General features: G+C 39.5%; 3 protein-coding genes across 4 annotated transcripts in view; 1 reads left to right on the top strand and 2 right to left on the bottom strand.

Annotated features, from left to right (window-relative positions):
* The window catches only part of LOC137281610 (uncharacterized), a 24,945-nt gene extending 18,394 nt beyond the window's left edge, over window positions 1–6,551 (bottom strand). The window contains exons 1-4 of one of the 2 annotated variants that reach the window (XM_067812947.1): window positions 6,447–6,551; window positions 2,356–2,595; window positions 474–563; window positions 213–281 (exon numbers count right to left, since the gene is read on the bottom strand). In XM_067812947.1, coding sequence (XP_067669048.1) covers window positions 213–281; window positions 474–563; window positions 2,356–2,584 — 388 coding nt within the window. In that variant the 5' untranslated portion in view covers window positions 2,585–2,595; window positions 6,447–6,551. The remainder of the gene's footprint in view (window positions 1–212; window positions 282–473; window positions 564–2,355; window positions 2,596–6,446) is intronic. The other variant, XM_067812948.1, reaches the window with a different exon arrangement.
* On the top strand, window positions 6,528–21,187 carry LOC137281612 (activating signal cointegrator 1 complex subunit 1-like). Its single transcript, XM_067812950.1, has 7 exons — window positions 6,528–6,809; window positions 13,253–13,462; window positions 15,628–15,800; window positions 17,087–17,223; window positions 18,703–18,825; window positions 19,458–19,662; window positions 20,949–21,187. Exons 1-7 carry the CDS (start codon window positions 6,704–6,706, stop codon window positions 21,063–21,065), a joined length of 1,071 nt encoding a protein of 356 aa, XP_067669051.1. The 5' UTR covers window positions 6,528–6,703; the 3' UTR covers window positions 21,066–21,187.
* LOC137281611 (structural maintenance of chromosomes protein 4-like) overlaps window positions 21,184–22,539 on the bottom strand; it is a 35,211-nt gene continuing 33,855 nt past the window's right edge. Inside the window, exon 27 of the mRNA XM_067812949.1 lies at window positions 21,184–22,539. Coding sequence (XP_067669050.1) covers window positions 22,378–22,539 — 162 coding nt within the window. The 3' untranslated portion in view covers window positions 21,184–22,377.

Genomic DNA, 22,539 nt, shown 5'->3' with positions numbered 1-22,539 from the left:
CTGTAAGACAGTCAATCTTTAAGTTTTGTTTAAATAACGCTCCCTATTTTATTTTGCTCCTGATATATCATTTCCTCATTGCAACAAGGATATGAAACAATACTCAGCCAGCATAAGATCATGACAGTTTTTGAGTTAAAGGACGCCAATTAGGAGTTGGAATTGTTTTAGTATGAAGATTTCAAACAAAAAATCTGGCCAATATAGCATACCTCTGATATCCTTCGAACAAGACAAGGTGGCATCTGTGAAAGAGTTGGACACTGGACTGGAGTACCTCACTGCAAGGAAAAGAAAATGTTTACAATGATTTATGCATAGTCAGCAATATTTCCTTGAGTGAGTGAGTATGTGAGTGAGAGCTATGTGTACTTGAACTATGTGTGCATGACGGGGTGGTGGGAAAAAGGGCAAAGTCACATGCCCATTCAACTAGACGCATCCCATATATACATGTCTCAATGCATCCGCACCTGTTTGGACTTCCTGTCTGTCAGGTCTGTCGGTGGACACCATGCTAGACAAACTTTCTTCTTGTATTTTAAAGGATGAACTGCTTTGACCTGCAACCAAAGAAAACAAAGTTGAGTTCTAGGGTAAAAGCAAATATAACTCCTTTAACATTATTCCAGCTTAACTGATGCAAGTCTTAGATGCTGACCACACTGACAGAGCTAAAGAGTATGTGGAATTGTGTTGTCAATCCTGGATGTGTAATCAGTAGAGGTGAAATGGGGTTTAACGTCCCACTTATGCATACTTCGTTCATATGAATGAGTGAGAGAGTGAGAGAGTAGGTGAGTGAGTGAGTGAGTGAGTGAGTTTAGTTTTACGCTGCACTCAGCAATATTCCAGTGGTCTGTAAATAATCAAGTCTACAACCACACAATCCAGTGATCAACAACATGAGCATCGATCTCCGCAATTGGGAACCGATGACTGATTGAAATCGGAATAAGAAACATGCTGATATTTATTTTCACTTTTCTGACTTAAATCACAGGCAAATGGTCAAGTTCCACCTAAAATATGTAAAACAACAGGTAAAGAAGTGTTCGCCAACGTGGACTGATCAGAGCTACAGATAACTTTAGGGGTCATTGAGTTATGTACTTGCTTGTGTTTATCCTTATTTTCCAACCAAATAAAATGTACTCACCTCACTCACACTCAAATGGGTATTTTGCCATCTTTCATTAATTGCCAAAAACTGCTAAAATATAATGAAGCTTAATTGCCGGTTTATGCGTTTGTTATTCATATTTGATCTCTTATATGAGAAACGACAAGAAAGAGAGCAAGATGCTAAGTTAAGGCACTGAAACAGAACCTCTCCAAACACCACAGTTATCTACCTTTGTTTGTACACATGTAAGATAAAATCTATTGAGCATTTACAAAACTTCAAGCATACTTGTATACAACCACCCTCGATATCTCCACAGTATATGTTCCGATAAGTCTCCACTATACCCTGGTCGCATCTACGGCTCAGCCTGACAAATTTATTACCTCCATTGGTTGTTTTTTCGTCAAATCGGGTGTCTACACTGGGAAGTTGAGCGAACCAATCACAACTCATTTTTGCTTTTTAAATCATCTAACCGATTAAACTTGGCAACACAAACCATGCAGAAGTTCCCTGAAAGGTAGGGGGAGTTCTTGCATATGTCAGTCCCTCCTGGATTCTGCGGTTGCAGAACAAATCGTGGAATTTACTTTTCCATGCAGAAAAACGTCTGGTCTGCAGAAAATGCATTTTCTTGCAGAATCTGTGCAGAATTTGCCCCTTTTCTGCTGCAGAATTTGTTTATTTTAAAAATTGAGTGAAAACGGACTGACAGCCGAAATGAAAAGTAGAGATAATGTCAAAAGGAGATCTTGCATATGTTGATTTAAGTTTCGGACCTGTCAGTTTGTTTGTATGATTTCCCTAAAATCTGAGTCTGAAAGCAAACTTTCACTGTTGCGACTGCTACCTTTGTTGACACTGGTAAGCTCGGTTATAACGGTGGCCTAGCTGATTGGCTATTGTGAGAATACGGAGCAAGCAAAGGGAGGTAATAAAATTATCGTGCCTACCCATAGATTATCCAGGGTATAGTGGAGACTTATCAGAACATAAACCCTGGAGATGTCAAGGATGGTACTGAACAGGCTTAACAGGAATTGTGTTTTCACCTGAATACTTGCATAATTCATACAGGTATGCAGCCTATCTGTACCCCTGATTGGCTGGAGTGTGGATACAACTATAATACACAAACTAAATGAGAAAGTCCCATTTGTTCAGTGTTTAGCTAGTACAATAACTTCAAATTGAACATCACAAGGCCTGACATCTGAGCATCTTACCTCCACTGCCAACATCACTAGGGGAGGTAACTCTTTCATTGCCAGCATGGTCTTCGTCAGAAGGGCATCGTGGTTGGTGTCCAAGAGCACCAGTAGCTTCAGAATGCTTCACGGAGTCATCCATGGTGCCCTGTTCAACACCCAACACTGATGATTTCACACTCAGCCCTTGCTCATCTTCACTTGTGCTGCTTGGTTCAGTTCCGACATCGCCGCCGACCGATGTCATCTTAAAGATGACTAAAGTAAAAATTGAGTTAATGAGTAAGCGATTGAGTGTAGTTTCATCCTGCTTTTAGCACTATTCCTGAAATATCATGGCGAGGGACACCATAACTGGGATTCACACATTGTGCCCATGTGGGAATCAAGCTCTGGTCTTCAGTGTAACAAATGGATGCTTTAAAGGTCACATGCAACCAAAAAATCAAACATAATTAAAACACATTTATCACTTATTCATGACATATAATATACATTGCTGCTTGTAAAAAAACAAATACGCACAATTATAAGCGTACAATCGCGATTCAAAAGTGCAATCTTTTGTACTTGGGCTTACATCCCCCGAAATGAAGCCCTCGGGAGACCGAACCCAGTCATAGTGGGTGGATATGCACTCAAGTGTAACAACAGCTTCCGATTGGCTGTTTCATTTGCTGATATGCTGAGGGTTCATCATGTGTACAGAAAGATGATCTGTTTGATGGGCATTTTAGAAGTATAGCCAGTCACAATAAAGTAAGATTCTTTATGGATAACAACTTCTTTTGGTGTACTTGATGCGTCGTTTTCAGTATGGATTCTGTTGTCAAACAAAATCATATACACGAAAAGAAGTCGTTATCCATGAAGAATGTATATAGAGATGTTGGGTTTGGTAAATACATGTTCTCTGAATTTGCGCTCGATCCAATAAAAAATTATGTCAGTAGAGATGGTAAACTACTGCGTGGTTGGAATCTGTCATTCGTCCAAGTACAAAGCAGGACTTGAAACTGACAAGAGTTTGCACCAGTTTCCGTCAGATCCGGTCATCCGGAAAAAAATGAATGTAGTTTGTTTGCAACCCACAGACATAAAATCATGTCATGTGTATCACATGTGCCTAATTACATAATGTGGCATACACGGGACTCTGATGCACGAGTCATAAATCAACTTATTTTCTTTATGTCGTATAGTCTGACAGGTGTTAAGTTCAAATTGCACATGGTCAATGATTGAAGCTGTGTATTGCATGTTGTCTTTAGCAGACAGGCAGACAGACATAGAGGTGTGAATAAACCAGACACTGAGCTTTCTCTGTGACAGAGACTGCTTACCACAATCAACAAGTTATTTTACGTAACGAGTAGATTATTTACTTGTTTGTGTACACAACCAAGATTAGACTACTGCTCACGACCTCAGACTCCGAGCATGCATACTGTTTCAAGCTCCACGAACCTATTCACTGCGCATGCGTTATGGACACAGCGCAGCACAGCTGTTGAAACCAGTTTTCCCCCCAGCGCTGGGGGGAATTTAGTGAAACGTTTGAACTCCGATTTCGCGGGCTTTTTTTCATCACGTTTTTTTCAACTTTATAGGTTGAATTGGCATTTTTTATGATTTGTTTCAGTAAGTACATACCAAAAGGTACCAGAATCTGCAAAGTTGTGTTCTACGTTGCATGTGACCTTTAAGTTTAAGCATGCATGCATGTTTGGGTTTGGTTGTGTATATGTACAGATACAACATGCATGCATGCATGTTTGGGTTTGGTTGTGTATATGTACAGATACAACAAGAAAGAAGATATTCTTTAAAGAATGAATAAACTCACTTTTTGTCCTCTTCTAACCATTACATAAGAAAGACTTATGGTTAGTCTCAAGCAGAACACCAAATTCATTCTTGGAAAACCTGTGGTTAACTGCTTCCAAGCGATTAAAAGTTGATAAAAAGACGTCTCCTTCACTCTCACCAGCAAACGAACTCTGCAGTGACGTCATGTGAGGAAGCATTAAACTGTGTAACAAGCTCGTCAATTTCCTGATTTCTTGATGTTAACAAAGACATGCAGAATCATTAGTATTGCCGTCAAATGCTCCCAGGTGTTGGGTGATAGTGTCACCATGCACAAATTTCTACCAGATGCCTCAGTTCATGCTAAATATGTTGTTTGTGAGTGTGAAGCGAGTGTTGTAAAAGCCTGTATGTATTAAATCAGGTGGTTGGTCGCCTACCTCGCTTCCAAGATAGAAGATGCTATTTAGATTTGTTTTCAATGAGCTAAAAGAAATTAAAACTACTCATTAGTTGTAGTAAATGATTGATGACCAAAAGGATTTTGCACGACACAACTTTTAACATATTTTACTACCAGTACAAAGTAGTTTAGATGTTTTAACTCTGTGAAAACAACCCTAAATAGTATTTATGCTCAGACTGGCATATGTTTGGGACAGGGCACCGCCATACTTTTACAATCGTGCTATCATGGTGTGAAGTCAGTCTGAGAATCAATTAGATTATGGTATGTTTTCATCAAGCTAAAAGGTCAAAACTACTTCTTCTCGTAGTTAAATATGGTTTTGAATCATAACCTGCTTCGTTTAGAGGGAGGTGAACCCGAGTACAAACTATTGCACTTTTGAGCTGTAATTTTTTGTTTATTTGTTTTTTCACAATCACCAATGCATTTTACATATCATGAACATGTGATAACTGTGTTTTAATTATGTTTGATTTTTGGGTTGCACGCGACCTTTAAGTCATATTATTGAGAAAACTAATGCATGTTAAATGGAGAATGTAATCCATTATCACGAGCATTAAATATAAGAAGTACCCCACTTACCTCCCAAGCATGGCGCAGTGTGGTAGCCAAGAGGTTAAAGCATTAGCTTGTCATGCTGAAGATCTGGGATGAATTCCCCACATGGGTACAATGTGTAATGCCCATTTCAAGTGTCTCCCATCTTGATATTGGTGAAGTAATGTTAAAAGTAGCGTAAAACTATACTCCTTCCTTCTTAACACTGGTACAAGGAGATTCAAACTGGTAGTGCTAGTGGATTCACGGCTCAACTGTTGTCAGTACTGAGTAAATCTAATTAGCAAATATATAATTGTAAGACTTCCGCCCATAACCACCTAAATTTTACTGAAGATAAAAACATATGTATAATATGTATTCTGGAAACATGGTTTGATTAGAACTTAAAATAAGGGTTAGAGTTATGCCAAGGGTTCATTTTAGGGTTTAGGTTTAGGAGTAAGTTAGGGCCTTGTGTGAAGTTTAAAGGGGAATACTTTCCCATATAATGAAATGTCCAAAGGAGTAATCACAAGCAATCAGTTCTAATATACAAAGTGATCTTCATTTGTTTGTTCACCTTCATGCGAATGATTGCAAATGGGAACCAAGGGTTCAGGCAGTCAAGGTAACCTTTAATGCTACTGAGACTTAGCCAAAGGATCCCAGACATTCTTACAAGCCTCATCCAGTAAAATGTAATGTGCCACAATATCATCATATCATCAATGTGTGAGATAAGAAATTACCCAACATGAACCTGACTATTTCGAATTGGCATGTGAGTAAGACTTCTACACTGTTTATTATTTATTTGATGAAAGCATGTTTATTAACTGTTTTTGTCGTTGCAAACATTGTCCTACAAAGAACTGCCAGAACACAATTCAGAGATCGTCAAATGAACAATCTTCAAAGGAAGACAGTTTCACCGTCACTAAATTGTGCAATACATGCACACATCCAAACGTCACCCGACAACTTCTCAATATTTCCCTCGGACATGATAATTTCTAAGACACCAAACGACCAAATGAACACATATATTGGCAGATGCAATAATTATCCAATAAGATAACAGTTCAATGTTTATATAATTCTTATTACACAAATACATTCGATATCTAAAAACGAAAGTACAAACCAAACAAGGTATTTCAAAAATAAAAATATTTGACAGACAGACTGTGAAAATAGAAAATATCCAAGACGAAAATCAGTGACATTTAGGAATAATCTTTTACAAACAGAACACACAGATCATGATGTCATATAGATAATCACTCACATTTGGTAAATTACCTCCGCAGGGAATTCAGTAACAGACAATCAAACGGGCACCAGCAACTTTCCGAGGTTCATTCATGGCTGACATTTTTATCGAATGGACTGCGCATGCGTTCAATAAACTTCCGATACCAACTTCCTCTGAAAACACGCGAGATGAAGCTGTTGACATGTCAGCAGCACCAAACTGAACTGAATATATTATAATCTTTGTGTGAGAAGTACATTATATTCACAATTCTAGACGCAAGTCGCGCAATGGACGTGCTCCGCCCACAGCTTGTTGTCGTTTCAAACAGATGTTACAGGAAAAACCCAATTCATAAAAATGAAATAAATACAGCAGAAGAGGACATGTTCACAGGTGAGTTGCCGGTTTCGTTTTGTGCCAACTTGATATCCCCTGTTGCCATTTATGAACCTCTCCACATGACCAAAGAGGTCGTCTGTGGGATGACACCGTGCCCTCCTACATTAAATCTGAAGTCCATCATTACCAAACTGGCCCGTGCTAACATTTGCACTGCCACTGTTTTACTTTACTGACTCACTGGAAAGCTAGTTGCAGCAGTCAGCTTGGGGTTCATTGATCTCCGTCAGGTTCAGTCAACCTCTGCTTTGGCCTTTTGTATTGTTTGTATTGTTTCATAGCTATCACTGACCTTCTTATCACGGTCTTGTCTTGTGACACAACACAAGTTTATGTGTTTTATATTCAGCTCCAGTTTAGGTAAAGGGATACTGTACCACTTGTGAATCAACAGGACACGTAAGGACTCTTTGTTATGATTTAATTCCAACTCAAGCAGAGCACGCACTCATCCGCGCAACCAGGCCTCAGCCACCCGAGAGTTATCCAAGGGGAATAACTCTCTTGCCTCATTACACTGCCAAGCAAACCTGCATTGGCGCCAGAGGTTCAAGTCAGTACATAACAGTGGCAACGAGGATAACAGTTGGAATTCCTACATATTGGAAGTGCAAAGTACTTTTGCTAATAAATATTTCATCATTAGCAGTGAACATTGAAGTTTGACACTGGAAAACATTGACTTATAATTCAGTGATTTTTCAATATGGCGGGTGTCATTGCCGAAGTTTGGATTTTCGATGAAAACAAGGAGGATTGGGCATCGTATGCTGAAAGAGTGCAGTTATTCTTTGATGCCAGTGATGTCAGTGTTGTTCATCAAGTGCCAGGATTTTTGTCCATGATTTGAAATGAGACTTATGCAGTGCTTAAATCGTTGACTGCACTGGCAAAGACCGCAAGATCAGACTCTTGGTGAATTGGTAACTCTGTTACAGAATCATTTCATGCCAACCCTGCTCGTGATAGCGGAGAGGTACAGATTTCACAAGAGAATGAGAGCTGATGGCAAGACTATTTTGCAATATTCCATGGTTTTGAGAGGACTTTCTCGGAACTGCCAGTTCGAAGACACTTTGAATGACCGTTTACATGATCAGTTTAGCGCTTGGATTAAAATCTTCAGTTCAAAGGAAAGTACTTGCAGAAAATGACTTGACTCTTGATTGTGCTTTTGCTATTGCAAATTCTATGGAGTTAGCAGCGAAGGATTGCGAGGAACTAAACAGAGGATCTGTCAATGTGAAGGGAAGTATTGCTTCAAACGTCTGTGTCTAAACTGTGCTAAAAACTGTGTAATAAACAGTGTTTTTGATGTGGAAGCAGTTTTCATCTCGCAAATGCGTGTAAGCATAAAGACGCTGTGTGTTTGAACTACAACAATTGCGTGCATTTGCAGTCAATGTGTAGGGGTCAGAGGTCAGGTCAGACCCAGGTTCAAGTTCGCAGTTTTCATCTGCCGGAAGTGTCTGAGTGATTAAACATGGTGGTGTAAACAGTTCTCGTGTGAAAGCAGAGATTGACAGTGAGCCGTATCCTAATCACCTTGCGTATTGTTTGAGTCATATGTATGCTTTGCCAGAGAAAGGTGACGATGTTATTTGGGTGACTGTTAGTGTCAACGGCAAGGACATGCAAGTCGAGTTGGATACCCGGTCGAGGCATTCGATTATCAACGAGCGGACTTTTGAAGAAAAGTTCAAAGGATGCGAATTACAGAAGTCGGAAATACCTATGAAGACTTACACAGGTCAGCAGGCACTTGACTTTGGAATAATGAAAGTTGATGTTACAAATGTCAAAGATGTACACAAACTTGCTTTACATGTTGTGAAGGGGGAGGGACCCCTGCTAGGAAGATCATGGCTGCCATTTGTTGACATCAACTGGAAATGTTTGGGTGATAGTATTTACTGTTGCAAGGAAGACAAGAGTGATACACAAATTCAAGAATTACTTGTTAAATACTGTGATGTTTTCTCAGGTCAGATAGGCACAATTAAGGGTATCAAAGCTTGTTTATCCTTAAAGGATGGTGTGTCTCCAAGATTCATGAAGGCAAGACCAGTGCCCTATGCTCTACAAGAGAGGGTAAATGATATGATGGAGAAACATGGCGTGTTAGTCAAGGTTGATCACAGCGAGTGGGCAACTCCTATATTGCCAGTAGTCAAAAGTGATTCAAGTGTAAGGATATGTGGGGATTTCAAATCCACAGTGAATCCAGTGCTTAACATTAACAAGTACCCACTACACAAAATTGAAGATTTGTTTGCCACACTTGCAGGAGGACAGAAGTTTTCTTAAATCGATCTTGCCCATGCCTATCAACAAATGGACGTGGATGCTGATTGTCAGAAGTACCTAACAATCAACATTCAGGTGTTCAGGTACACAAGATTGGCATTTGGTATCGCATCAGCACCAGCAATATTTCAGGCAGCCATGGACCAAATATTGCAAGGACTTGATAAAGTTTGGTGCCAGCAAGATGAAATTTTGGTGACTGGTGCAAATGATAAGGAACATTTCAGAAACCTCAGACAGGTGTTGAGATTGCAAGACTATGGTTTGAGAGTCAAAAGGCAGAAATGTAAGGTTTTTGTTGTCTCTGTGAAGTACTTGGGACATGAGATTGATGGAAATGGCTTGCATATAAGTCAGGACAAAGCAGAAGCTGTACAAGATGCAAAAAGACCGGAATATGTATCTCAGCTTCGGTCCTTCTTGGGTGCAGCAGAGACCATACAATAGATAGATAATATGGTCTCTGGGTGCAGTGTGTCAACAGTGACCTTCACCCTTTGAATGACCTGTTGAGGAAGGACAGGAAGTGGGTTTGGTCTTCCCAGTGTGAGGCAGCATTCAACAAGTGCAAAGCTATGATCGCCAGTTCTGAGGTCCTGTGTCATTATGATCCTTCACGTCCATTATGGTTAGCATGTGACACCTCTTTATGTGGAGTTGAGGCTATGTTGTCACATGTGAAGAGCGATGGATCGGAGAGACCTATTGCATTTGCATCAAGAGCTTTGTCTACAGCTGAAAGAGGCTATTCTCAAATTGATCAGGAAGCTTTGGGTATCATATTTGGCGTAAAACGCTTTCACCAGTACTTGTAGGCATTTCACGATGATAACTGATCACAGGCCCTTGACAGCAATATTCAGAGTTGGAAAGCCAGTGCCAGCAATCACTGCAGCTCGCATGCAGAGATGGGCGCTAATACTGAGTGCATATGACTATGCTATTGAGTACAGAGCTTCAGAGAAGCATGTCAATGCGGATGTCTTGTCTAGGTTGCCTTGGGGTAATGCATTACAAGACAAGAATTTTCAAGATGATGTCGTGGTGTTTCATAACAGAAACTTTGAACAGCTGCCGCTGTCTTGCACTGATGTAAGGAACGAGTGAGTGTGTGAGTGAGTTTAGTTTTATGCCGCACTCGCAATATTCCAGCTATATGGCGGCGGTCTGTAAATAATCAAGTCTGGACCAGACAATCCAGTGATCAGCAACATGAGCATCGATCTGCGCAATTGGGAACCGATGACATGTGTCAACCAAGTCAGCGAGTCTGACCACCCGATCCCGTTAGTCGCCTCTTACGACAAGCTGAGTCGCTGTAAGGAACGAAACAAGACATGATGCCTTATTGTCCCAAGTGTACACAGCAGTGATGAATGGGTGGTCTCAAGAGCATGAAGATAATGCATTCTAATGAAACATTTTTACACAAGGAGAAATGAACTGCATATGGGCTGCATTATGTGGGGAATGAGAGTTATTATTCCCATGAAGATGAGAGAACATGTATTACAAGAACTACACATGGGCCATTGTGGGGTAGTGAAGATGAAGTCGGTAGCCAGGAGCTATATATGGTGGCCTGGTATTTACAGTGATATTGAGGGTGTTGCCATGACGTATTCAGCATGGAAAAGTAATTCGTCCAGTCCATCGTCTTCAGCAGTGCGGCCATGGTCGTGTCCATCATGCCCTTGGCATTGCATTCATCTGGACTTCACAGGTCACATGTTCTTATTGACTATGGATACATATTTCAAATGGCCAGAAATAATCATCAGGAAGTCCACAACTACAGAAGCTACAGTGAAGGAAGTGAGAAAATTGTTTGCCCAGTTTGGGTTGCCCCATCAGTTAGTGACTGATAATGGACCACAATTTCTTTCAAGTGAGTTTGAGGCATTCCTGAAGAGTAATGGAGTTCAGCATGTTTTGTCTGCTCCCTACCATCCAGCAACAAATGGTCAGGCTGAAAGACTGGTGCAGTCCTTTAAGCAGACGATGAGAGCATCTGGAAAGGTGATGGAAATGTTGAAATGAAAGTTGCTCAGTTCCTGTTAGCATACAGGGTTGCTCCTCACTGTGTCACAAATGAGACACCAGCCAAGTTATTCTTGGGACGAGAACAGAGAACAAAACTGGACTTGATAAAACCGGACATTCAGTCAGCAGTGTCAACAAAGTTGTTGTGTCAAAGTGATAACATGTCAGAGACCAGACAAGTAGATGGTAAAGTGTGGGTGAGAGGCCATCGTCATGTACATGAACGGGTACCAGGACAAGTTACTGCTCAGCATGGTGGGAGACATGATGTCGATGTGGGTAATGGGCAGTGTTGCAGACACATCGACCAGGTGCCAGGTTGAGCCAGGTTCACCGGTGAGGGTTGCAGCTCCGAAGAGACTCCAATCATACTGGTGTTTCATGTGGGGAGATGAGTTCATCTGAACCAGTGCTTCAGTCCACTCTCAGATGCTTGAACAGGCCAGTCTGTCCACCAGAAAGACTGAATTTGTTCTTAGGGAACGTATAAAGTGAATGTGGACTGTAAATATTAGCGGATTGGTCATTGAACTTTCTGTCCTGTAAAAGTTTTACCCTTCTGATATAAGTAATTTAAAGTAAATACATTATCTTTAGTGTTATTTGGTAATAGTTCTTTTAATGTTTGAGGAGTTTCAAGCTTTTCCTTATAGGAACTGTTTATCTGTTCTAAATGTTTTCCTTGGGTATTCTTTGTAAGGGTGAAATATTAATTTTTTGTTATGTAGTGAGATCTACATTCACTCGCATTGGCATGTGAGCGCATGACATGATTGCGTCACATAGTGACGTTATGACTTTGCTAGCGGTCATATGTAATCACCAGTTGATTAAAGTGACTGTTTTATGTGTTTATTCAGGGAGTTCAAGTCAGTACATAACAATAGGGCTTTTTGGATTTAGTGTGCTAGGTTACATGTTTCAAGGGATAGTGTTTTATCTTATTTAGTGTATGTTAGTGAGTGAGTGAGTATGGTTTTACGTCACTTTTAGCAATATTCCAGCAATATCATGGCAGGGAACACCAGAAATTGGCTTCACATACTGTGCCCATGTTTGGAATCAAACCTGGGTCATCAGTGTAATGAGCCAACGCTTTAACCACTAGGCTACCACACCATCCTAGTGTATATCTTAGGTGTTTGTCCATGAATATGTGCATACTAAGAGGTTTAGACAAATATATGAAATATCCCAGTGTTTGGGGTTTTCAAGAATGTAAGACGAAAACATAATTTTGATCTTTTTATGTTACTAACCGTGACTAATTAAGGATACATTCATCAGAAAGACTTCCACCTGTATCCCCCTAAATTTTATTCTTAGAGTGTCATTTTTATAAGTTGGATACGTGTTTCTGTATGTTAAGATACAATTAAAGAAACATTCCAAAAGTTCATTGTTATCAGGTGAGGAATATATAGTCAGGTGATATGATTTTACTAAAATGAAATTAAAGTGGGGACAGGGGCGGAAGTCTTACCTATTCATCTATTTCACACAGAAATATCAAGTGTTTTCTACAAATATATGAATATGGCAATGAAATGAAAATGGTCGATGAGAAACACAGAAAATGGAAATGCTGCCCTAACATTAGTTCTTTTTATTGTGAATGGTTTGAATGGAAACATAAGTTGGGAATGAATTTTTTGTGTTTCCTGTTTACAAGATCAGTGTGAAAGTATTTCAGGATGTACCCTGGAAAGAACATATTGCTGCATACCAGGATTTCAGTAAGATCATGCTGTCCATCTCATGAGACATAAATGACTTGTGAAGATCTGGGTTAGACATTGTCTTTAGCCACCCATGCTTGCCATGAAAGATGACTACGGGATTGGAGGGTCAGGTTCGCTGATGTGGTTGACACATGTCATCATAACCCACATTGCATCAATGCTTATGGTTTTGATCTCTGGATTGTGTGGTCCTGATTAACAGACCTGGGCCCAGGTTACCAACGGACCCCAATTTATAAGATTAAATTATTTACAGACCACTACCATATAGCTGGAATATTGCTGAGTGTAGCACCAAACAAACAAACATTGAAAACCCCTGATGTAGGTTGCTTGCTGTTACAGATGATGTCAGTAGCTGTGTGTATAACGATGAAGTCTGTGATGCCTTCAGCAATATTGAAGAGACAGCAAATGGCTTCCGAATATTAATGAACATACCCAGTGCATACTTCAAGTTCATCATCGGGAAGAAGGCAGAGAACAAGAAGAAGCTGGAGGTTGAAACACAGACACAGATTCGTATCCCCAAGGCCGGACAGGAGGGAGAAATTGGTATGTAATAGGGTTGCTCCGAATACTCTGTGGGACAATTTTCTGTTTTATGAATGCAAATATATACCATTCAAAAGAAGTGGGGGATACTGAGTTTACAAGATCGATAAAATGCAAATGATGAGACCAACGATGAGACAGATGATAAAAAGAAAAGTTAAAGGAAACTGTGACAGTTTATTCCATTCCTTTTGAAATGTTTCATGCGTGCGTGTGCGTGCATGCATGTGTGTGTGTTTTTCTCATGTGCATTGGCATTGGCTAGTGGTATGCTTGCATGATGGAATATCCCCTACTTTTTTTAAGAGTATATATTCATGAATAAATCAAATTCATGAAAGTTAGAGTTTGATTGTTGCACGACTGAATCAAAAGAGGACTAGTATGTAAACCTGTTAAATTGGACCTGCTGGAAATCAGACTTTACAATCACTGTTCTCTGTGTGATGGAAGTGACTCACAGAAGAAACTATTTTCGTGAAACTTCCATTCACTGCAGTTTATTGTGATACTCACAAGACAATCAAACTGATTATTTGATACATAAAGACCTGTATCATGATATACATGATACAAAATGCTTACTTTAAAGAGGGGTTCAAAAACCCCATTGCCCGGTGTCTGGGACAAGTCAGTTTTCATTCAGGCTATCAAATAATGGTATCTTACTTGTCCGTGGACTACAAGATAATTTCCACTTATGGTTACTTTCTTGAGCCCTGCTTTAATGAGAGAGTAACCTTATCTAAGAAAACCTTTTTTTTTATGTTTATTTATTTTGTTGCATTTATATACAGTTGCACATGTATATCATTGTTTATGTAAACCAAAGGTGACAAGATGACCAGAATTGAGTAAATTGGTAAAGATGTCTGTACAGTTTTGCTGTGTATTTTGAAAGGCAATAAAAGCATGTGAATACTTCTTGGATCATATCAAAATTTATTGTATTTTAAATATGTTCTATTTTTGTAAATAAATTGTTTGTGTACTATTATTAATTTAATCAAATGATTTATTGGTCCAAAATTGGGTGGCAGAGAGGAAAGAAGAATATCTTTCTTGTTAAGTTTAATGGATAAGTCGGCTTTCTGGTTGACCCATTTTGCAAAATGTGTCCAGATGGAACTCACGTGGTCACAATACATGTACTTGAAAACCTGCTCCCTCCCTAAAAGTCAGCTGGTTAGGATACAGTTTTCATCCTACATGCTCATCATCATGCTGATGGACTCACTACAGTTGTGTGACTTTGGAACCTACTCTATCAAGTTTTGTTTCTTTGCTTGTGCCACCCTCCACAATATTCCAGGTATATGATGGCGGTCTGTAAATAAATTAGGACACATGGTGCATGGTCATCATGCTTATGCTATAATGTTGTGATTTGGGCACTGTGTAGTGAAACCCACTGCTTGTGTCATGACTGTTTGAAACCTACTCTCTCATGTTTTGTTTGTTGTCGAATGCCACACTGAGCAATGCTGCAGTTATATGATGACGGTCTGTAAATAACTGGATCTGGACCTTACGATCCAGTGATCAATAACATGAGCATCACTCTACGCATTGCTCAAGTCCTGAATGAAAAAAAGGTAATGTCACTGAGAAATCAATATTTCTTATATGTAGAACATGGTAGAAAAAGTCGTCGTTATTGCAAAACACACTGCATGAATATAGAAAATGTTATGTTCTTTTGAAACTACCTTGTCATGTCACCTATGAAGATACAGGTTAGATTCTGTCTTCTGCAGCCAATGATTAATAGTATTCTAGAAGTTGGTGGTGTAGAGATCACAAAAAGCCTAAGTTTGAAAATGGTATAAGAAGCTATACCAAAATGTTGCTTCTGTGAAAAATAAAGAAGTTAAGTTGATCATCCATAAAGTTTTGTTATCTCTTCAGAAACCAGTGCTTGTCGTAACAGGTGACTAATCTGATTGGGTGGTCAGATTCACTGAGCTGGTTGACGCATGTCATCAGTTCCCAGTTGTGCAGATAGATGTTTATGCTGCTGGTCACTGGACTGTCTGGTCCAGGCTCGATTATTTACAGACTGCTCCCATATAGCCAGAACACTGCTGAGTGTGATGTTAAACAACAAACAAACTACCCATGTCATGAATGGTGAAATGTTATTGTTAGTGTAATGCTTGTTGCAGTCATTCTTGGACACGACAGGAAGGGAGTGAGTTCTGCCAAGACACGGATTGATCTGATCGTAGAGTCAGCCCGGCAGAAACAACCTTTCACCCACTTCCTCTCCATCTGCATCAACAACATCGAGGAATCTTTTGTTGACTTCAAGACAGATGTGCTCCGCGAGTGTGATGGGGTGAGTTGTTGGTAGCATTCCTTTCCAGCAACAGACGTCCAGATATGTTTACTACTCCATGTAGACCAAACATGTCTCATTTCCACTTCCAAAGATGAAACGATTTCCACACCCAGAGACCAAATGTATGTTAAAATCCTAACGTTACTGCCGCACACAATGTGTGTTAACTGTTTGAGTGAGTTTAGTTTTACGCTGCACTTAGCAATATTCCAGATATATGGCGGCGGTCTGTAAATAATTGAGTCTGAACCTGACAGTCCTGTGATCAACAGCATGAGTATTGAGTGAGTGAGTGAGTGAGTTTAGTTTTACGCCACTTTTAGCAATATTCCAGCAATATCACGGCGGGGGACACCAGAAAATTGGCTTCACACATTGTATCCATGTGGGGAATCGAACGCGGGTCTTCGATGTGACGAGCGAATGCTTTAACCACTAGGCTACCCCACTGCCCCCATCAGTATTGATGTGAACAACTGGAAACCAATGACACAGGTCAACGAAGTCAGCGAGTCTAACCACCCGATCCCATTAGTTCCTTCTTATGACAAGCATAGTCACCTTTTGTATCAAGCATGTGTTGCTGAAGACCTGTTCTACCCCGGAGCTTCACTAGGTCATCAGTGTTCACTTTTACTGTGCAGAATGAAATGTTATTACATAGAGTATGTCCTGAGGGGCGCTTTTGTTTGTGAGGTATTCATGCATGACTTGTCCTCACACTGGTAGAGTGTGAGGAGCACATATCTTGTGCCCCGTCATGATATTGCTGGAATATTGTTATAAGCAGTGTAAAAAATCACTCACTCCATATTCCCAAAAACCTTGTTCAGTTCCAAACTTAGGTACAGTGTATTAAGCCCATTTCTGGTGTCCCCTGCAAAGAAATTGCTACAAGTGGCATGAAACTTCACTCGTCATTCCTTATACTAAAATACCTGATCTGCATTGTTTTTGTAACTTTGAGTGAAAAAAAAATTGCCAAACCAGATATGTATTCACATGCAGTGAATATTTCTATTTCTAATGGCGTTGACCACCTGGCCTCCCTTCTCTGCACTCCTCCATGGTAACAAATAGTGAACTGTGTCAATATTAATGATAGTTTGTTAAACCACTGTTTTACTGTAAGGACATAAATTCTGCAAAGTTCTCACTGAGTTGGTCTGATGTTTTCATTATCATCAGCATGTCGTGGAGCATTGTATGTTTATTAGTTTTTGAGTTAGATTGCAATTCATTAGTCTGCTTTTGGGCCAAATGCACTGTATCTGATGCTGCAGGACCGAGGCCTGGATGCCAGCTTGTTCCAGAACCCAAAGAAGCTCCACCTGACCCTTGGGACACTGGCACTTCTTAATAATACCGAGATCACCAAGGCAACAGAGCTTCTGCAGCAGTGTAAGGAGGATCTTGTCCAGTGAGTTGACGTTTCAGTACTCTACCAGGGGTTCAGATGATCGGAGTCAGTGTGTGTTGCTCTTGGACTATTCACAATTGGTATTAGGCGTGTCAATTTGTGGGTCACTATAATTAATTAATTCGGATGATCAAGCAAGCCTGGACAGCTGTGAGCGAAAAGACAATTGCTAACTGCTTTCGTCATGTGGATATTATCCAATCAAATGAGGACCCACAAGTAGACACGGCCTTGTCGGAACTTCACGATGTACTACAATCCTATGCACAAGTTGCAACTGTGACTGTTACTGCCGATGATCTTGTGAATGTCAACAGTGACAAACTGACTGACAAAAGTCCACTTGCTTTTCTATACAGCCAGTGCAAAAGGCTATGATTGATTTCTTCAAGCGAGCATAACTGCATGAACAGGTATGAGACATTGTACCATAATCAACAAAGATTGTGTCTGATGCCTACTATGTTCGTTTCATTGTACGTTTCTTTATACATATGGCCCGTGATTCAGATATCTGAAAATTCGCTTATCCGGACAATTTCAATAAAAACACAGGTGTTCAGATAAACGGGGCACGACTGTAGTTCATGTCACAGTTCTGAGGCAGCAACACAGAGTGGTTTCTTTTTTTCTTAATTTATGATATCAGATGAACTATATGATTGATTAAGGTTCCATATTATCCGTATTGCTCATTCTTCAATTCAACAGATCTGTTAAGCAAAAGCTGGCATTAATTGAGAAACATGAATTCTGCATATTAATACACTTGTCACATGGGTACATAAGTGAGTGAGTTAGTATTTAACGTCACATCGGCAGTATTGCAGCCATATCGTGACGAGAACGATTAATTATAAATATACAAATGAATTACTAGCACGGACATTGTAAAACCCTGTCAACGAAGGACAGTAAAACTAACTAGAATATCACAGAGTAGATGGTAAAACTAGTGAATAGACCTAAAACAACGTATCTATAGAGGACAGTACAATATAAAAATGAGCTATAGGTTGCCAACAACTGAAGGTAGATCACCATACTAAGGACCATGGGGACTTACAGTACATTTGCTTCCTGCATGGACCCTAGTTGGGTTTACATCATCGCTTCAGCTGTTAGCAATTTAGACAAATCTAGCCATAAAGTAAAAACACACTTATTCTACGATTAAAAACCGGAAAACTGAAATTTACTTCAAATGTTTTTGGACTTACGTACCCTCTCAGGAGGACATGGGTACATAAAGTTGGTGGGGTACATTAAATTCCTGGATGGACTCCACCCAAGAAAAGTACAAGAAAGTGTAATCCCAAATATAACATATCACTATGCAATGGCAAGTTGTTTGGGCCTAGAATTAGAGAGGGGTTCCACTTTGATCGCAAGTTTTACTGCCAAACAGCTATGTCATCTGATGACCTTTTCAAGGACTATTTTATTTTATATTCTAGTATGTCTCCCCACTTGTTCCAGGTCAATACTGAAGGGACAGAAATTGTTGACTCGGGTGCAGGATCTTGAGTACATGAATGATGATCCCAACGCTGTGGACGTCCTGTACGCCCAGATAAAGATGACAGATGCGTCGCATGATGTGTAAGTCATTGAGTCAGTAATCGATGGGCTGTATGATGGGATGGGATGGGATGGTAGGTATGGTGCCTGGTTAAACGTAAATGCTCTGCGGCAGTGAGGCAAAAACAGATAGTCTTCAGATGACTTAGAAGAGTCTTTTCTTGGATAGTTTTTGATTTCCAGTGGTACAGCATTGCAAGGCAATAATGTTCAGTCCATGTCAGAAATCATCCTGTTAGTGTGAGCAAGTGTTTGAACCATGTTGGTAAATCAGATTATTTTCCACGTTTCTTTGAATCTAAAATAAATACACTAATTTCATTTATATTTTATACTGCAGCCAAATGTGTTTATTTGCTCTTCAGTAAATTTTCCATTCTAAACAAATTTTATTACAATGAATACTGGCTTTGGGCATTCTAATTTTTGTTTTTATTTATTTCATTTAATTATTATTTTATTTTAATTATAGGGCTGCAAAAATACTCTCAGCAACAGGTAGACATGTTGTTCAATTTTATGATACAACTGAACATTTCTGTATCTAAACATAACATTTTCTGTCATAGTTGTATCAGGTGCGGTTATAGAATAAATCTTTAGGGAACTCAGCTCTATATCAAATTATGGATTATCATCCATGGCGCTGTCAGTCTGCAGATTCTGTGTGATCGACTGGTGGACAAGTTCAGTGCAGCTGGACTGATGCCTCGACAGTTTGAGAGAGTGAAGCTTCATGTGACTGTCATGAACACGCTGTTCAGGAAAGATCCCAGTGGAACTGCCCAGGCTGAAGTCACGGAGTCAAGGAGGAATGTGAAGGAGAGGGAGTCATTTGATGCTGCAGGGGTGTTAAGGGTGAGTTGTTAGTTGCTAGCTTTAACATACTTGCCATGACATACAAGGAAATTTAATTAACCTTGTCATGGACAGCTGCCTCTAAAGGGATTTGTGATTTAGTGCTCATAATAGTACTCAATCACTAGTTTGTTTTGTCAAGACTATAAATGAGGCTGCCCCTATAAAAGTGTGGGGAACAAACAGTGAAAGGAGCATCCTCATATGTACACACGTCAGCATAAGTAATGTCATATTTTGATTTAAGAAAGATGAATGAAAGCTATGAGCATATTCCATAATTATGCATGGGCAACTCTGCACCCAGTGAAGATAGCAATAGGACACTAAAACTGGCTTAGTAAGTTACAATATGATTGGATATCTGTAGTCACATGGTTTTAGTAAGAACCAGTCAAAGAAAAGGTTACTTAAAGGTGGGCAGGCAACATTTATGGGCCACCAGCCCGGCTGTCAGGTTGAGTTGAAAAATTATTTCAGTCACTGGCTTGGAGCATCCTCACATGTATACACCTCAGCGTAAGTAATTCACCATCCCATTTTTTACTAAACCGCTTTCTTATAACCCCACCTCTATTCCTGTTAAAGCATTTAATATTCTAAAAGGCATCAATTTGAACAGAGTTACATTTTTGGAGCATCTGATAGAGATATCGCTCTGACAGTGGCGAAAATTGTGACTTTATCCAGATCAAGCAAATTACAATAAAAAAGCCCAAAATCAAGCAATGGAAAAGTTCTGTCCCTTGGAAAATGAACTTGCTATTTCTTGAGCAAGACATTTACAAAAGGTAAGGGCACGCTTCAGAGTTACAGAACATGATGTTCTGTTTAATATCAGTCATATCCACCTCTGGCATCAATAGTATCGCATGTTCTGAATCAGTTTTCTGATAGTTATCATTGGGATCCTGTGCCATTCATCAATTATGAGCTGTGTTCACGTGCAGTGTGTCTAAATCACTGAGTGTAAAGTAGATTATTTACACATTCACTGCATAACCATTGACAAAATAATTTGGTGGTGCATTACTTATGCTGAGGTGTATACATCAGTCTTCACACTGGGTGATTGTGTGGCATTTTAACTCAGACAGCATTTATGCTGTATCCACTGCCAAGACTTCATGGTGATAATTTGATATAGCTGAACTGTTTCCTTGTTTGAGATCTTCATTCACAGACTTCAATTTGTGTCTGATCCCAATCAGTGGCTGAAGAATATAACTAAATGTACTCACATCAATGTTACTTTTATTTTTTTTTTTTTTTTTTGTTTACTTCAGAAATTTGGGAAGTATGACTTTGGTCCTCAGGAAATCACTGCCATTCATCTTTCAAAGCGCTATTCAACAGGTCCAGATGGCTACTATGAGTCTGTTGGGTCTATATCCCTACTATAGAGTATAGTGAGGACACAACATTGGTTCCAATATGAAGCTCCGTTGTACAAAGGTGAATCCAGAATTTCTGGTGTCCTTATTGAACACTGTACATATTTGTAAATAAAAAGTACCAACACTTGTTTATGTCTGATTTATTGAGGAGTGAAGACAGAAGCAGGCATAGAGAGAGAATAGAATCTCAGAATGACAGATATATACAAGTGAATGAATAGGACATATGAGGAATAGTTTTCACACAAAGTACAAATGTCATAAGTTAACCAAGAGCCATTTCTGTTTTTGCTTCTTAGAGCTATGACTCTTGAAAGTCAGTGCATTTAACATGGAGGTGAACAAACTATGAATGCACATCATCTCAATGACGTGTTAACACACAGCCATGTCCAAACACACCAAATTCCTGTTGTTTAAGTGTTAAAGGGGCTAGGTCTTCAGAATGACTTTGACATAAAGCAGATCAGCTACCGCTTATCTTATCTCCCCAGGCAGTTACTCAAACATCTTTTTTTGTATATGATTTCGGTGGACTCACAATATTTTTTTGTGAACTGAGGTTGATTGCTATACGAACGAATATAAATTACTTCTTAAACCGTCTTGTCATTATGAATGAGGATTTTCTACTTTGACAAAAAGTGAGATATCATTTCAAGCTTTTATGTTGTAACTGTGTACATATTTCACTCTCAAATTTACAACAGAATTGGTTTTACTGATTCAAACAGTCAATCCGTTTTGTTTTGGGTTTTTATCCCATCCCATTCTGGGTTCATGAATATATTTCTTGTACTAAAACCATGTACAGGCTTGGTCTAACAAACTGAATGTGATGCATGTACGGGACTCACTTTCAAGGAGATGACATGAGTAGATTGACATAAAATATACATGTAAAATGGGGGATATCAAATAGCTGCCATGCATGAATGCACCTTCAAAACCTGTTTAGCTAGGATGATAACCATGATTTTGTACAGGTGTATGCATATGCCACTTGTATGCAGATGAATAATAAAGTCAATGGAAATATTCTTTATGAATACCATTAAAAGTTCTTTCTGAAAATTGTCCCATAATTTTTGTTTAAAACGGTGAAAGTATACAGTTCCTTCTATCAGTATTGGGGCACCTTGTCCTAGAAGGAAAAAAAAAAAGACCCATCAGCGTTGGTGTTACAATATCTGGAATGAGATTCACAATGTGTCAGCCGTCCTTGGTATTTCCACCAATCAGCATTGCTGTTTCATAGTGACTGTCATATTTGATATTTCCACCAGTCAGGACTGGTGTCTGTACAAGCACGTTGGTCTTAGGCATTTATCTCCTGCAGTGGTATAGATAGTTTCTTGGGGTTGATGGTAACAGACTTTGTGCAGTTATCTGTCTTGTAGATTCCCACCAAACGATCTGCCAACTCAAACATGTTGTTTCGCAGGGATATGATGATGAATTGCGCATTCCTCGTTCTCTC

Source organism: Haliotis asinina, chromosome 4, assembly GCF_037392515.1.
Source record: "Haliotis asinina isolate JCU_RB_2024 chromosome 4, JCU_Hal_asi_v2, whole genome shotgun sequence".
NCBI classification, from domain to species: domain Eukaryota; kingdom Metazoa; phylum Mollusca; class Gastropoda; order Lepetellida; family Haliotidae; genus Haliotis; species Haliotis asinina.
Note: the sequence above shows the minus strand (reverse complement) of the source record. Positions and strands in the feature narration are given on the sequence as shown.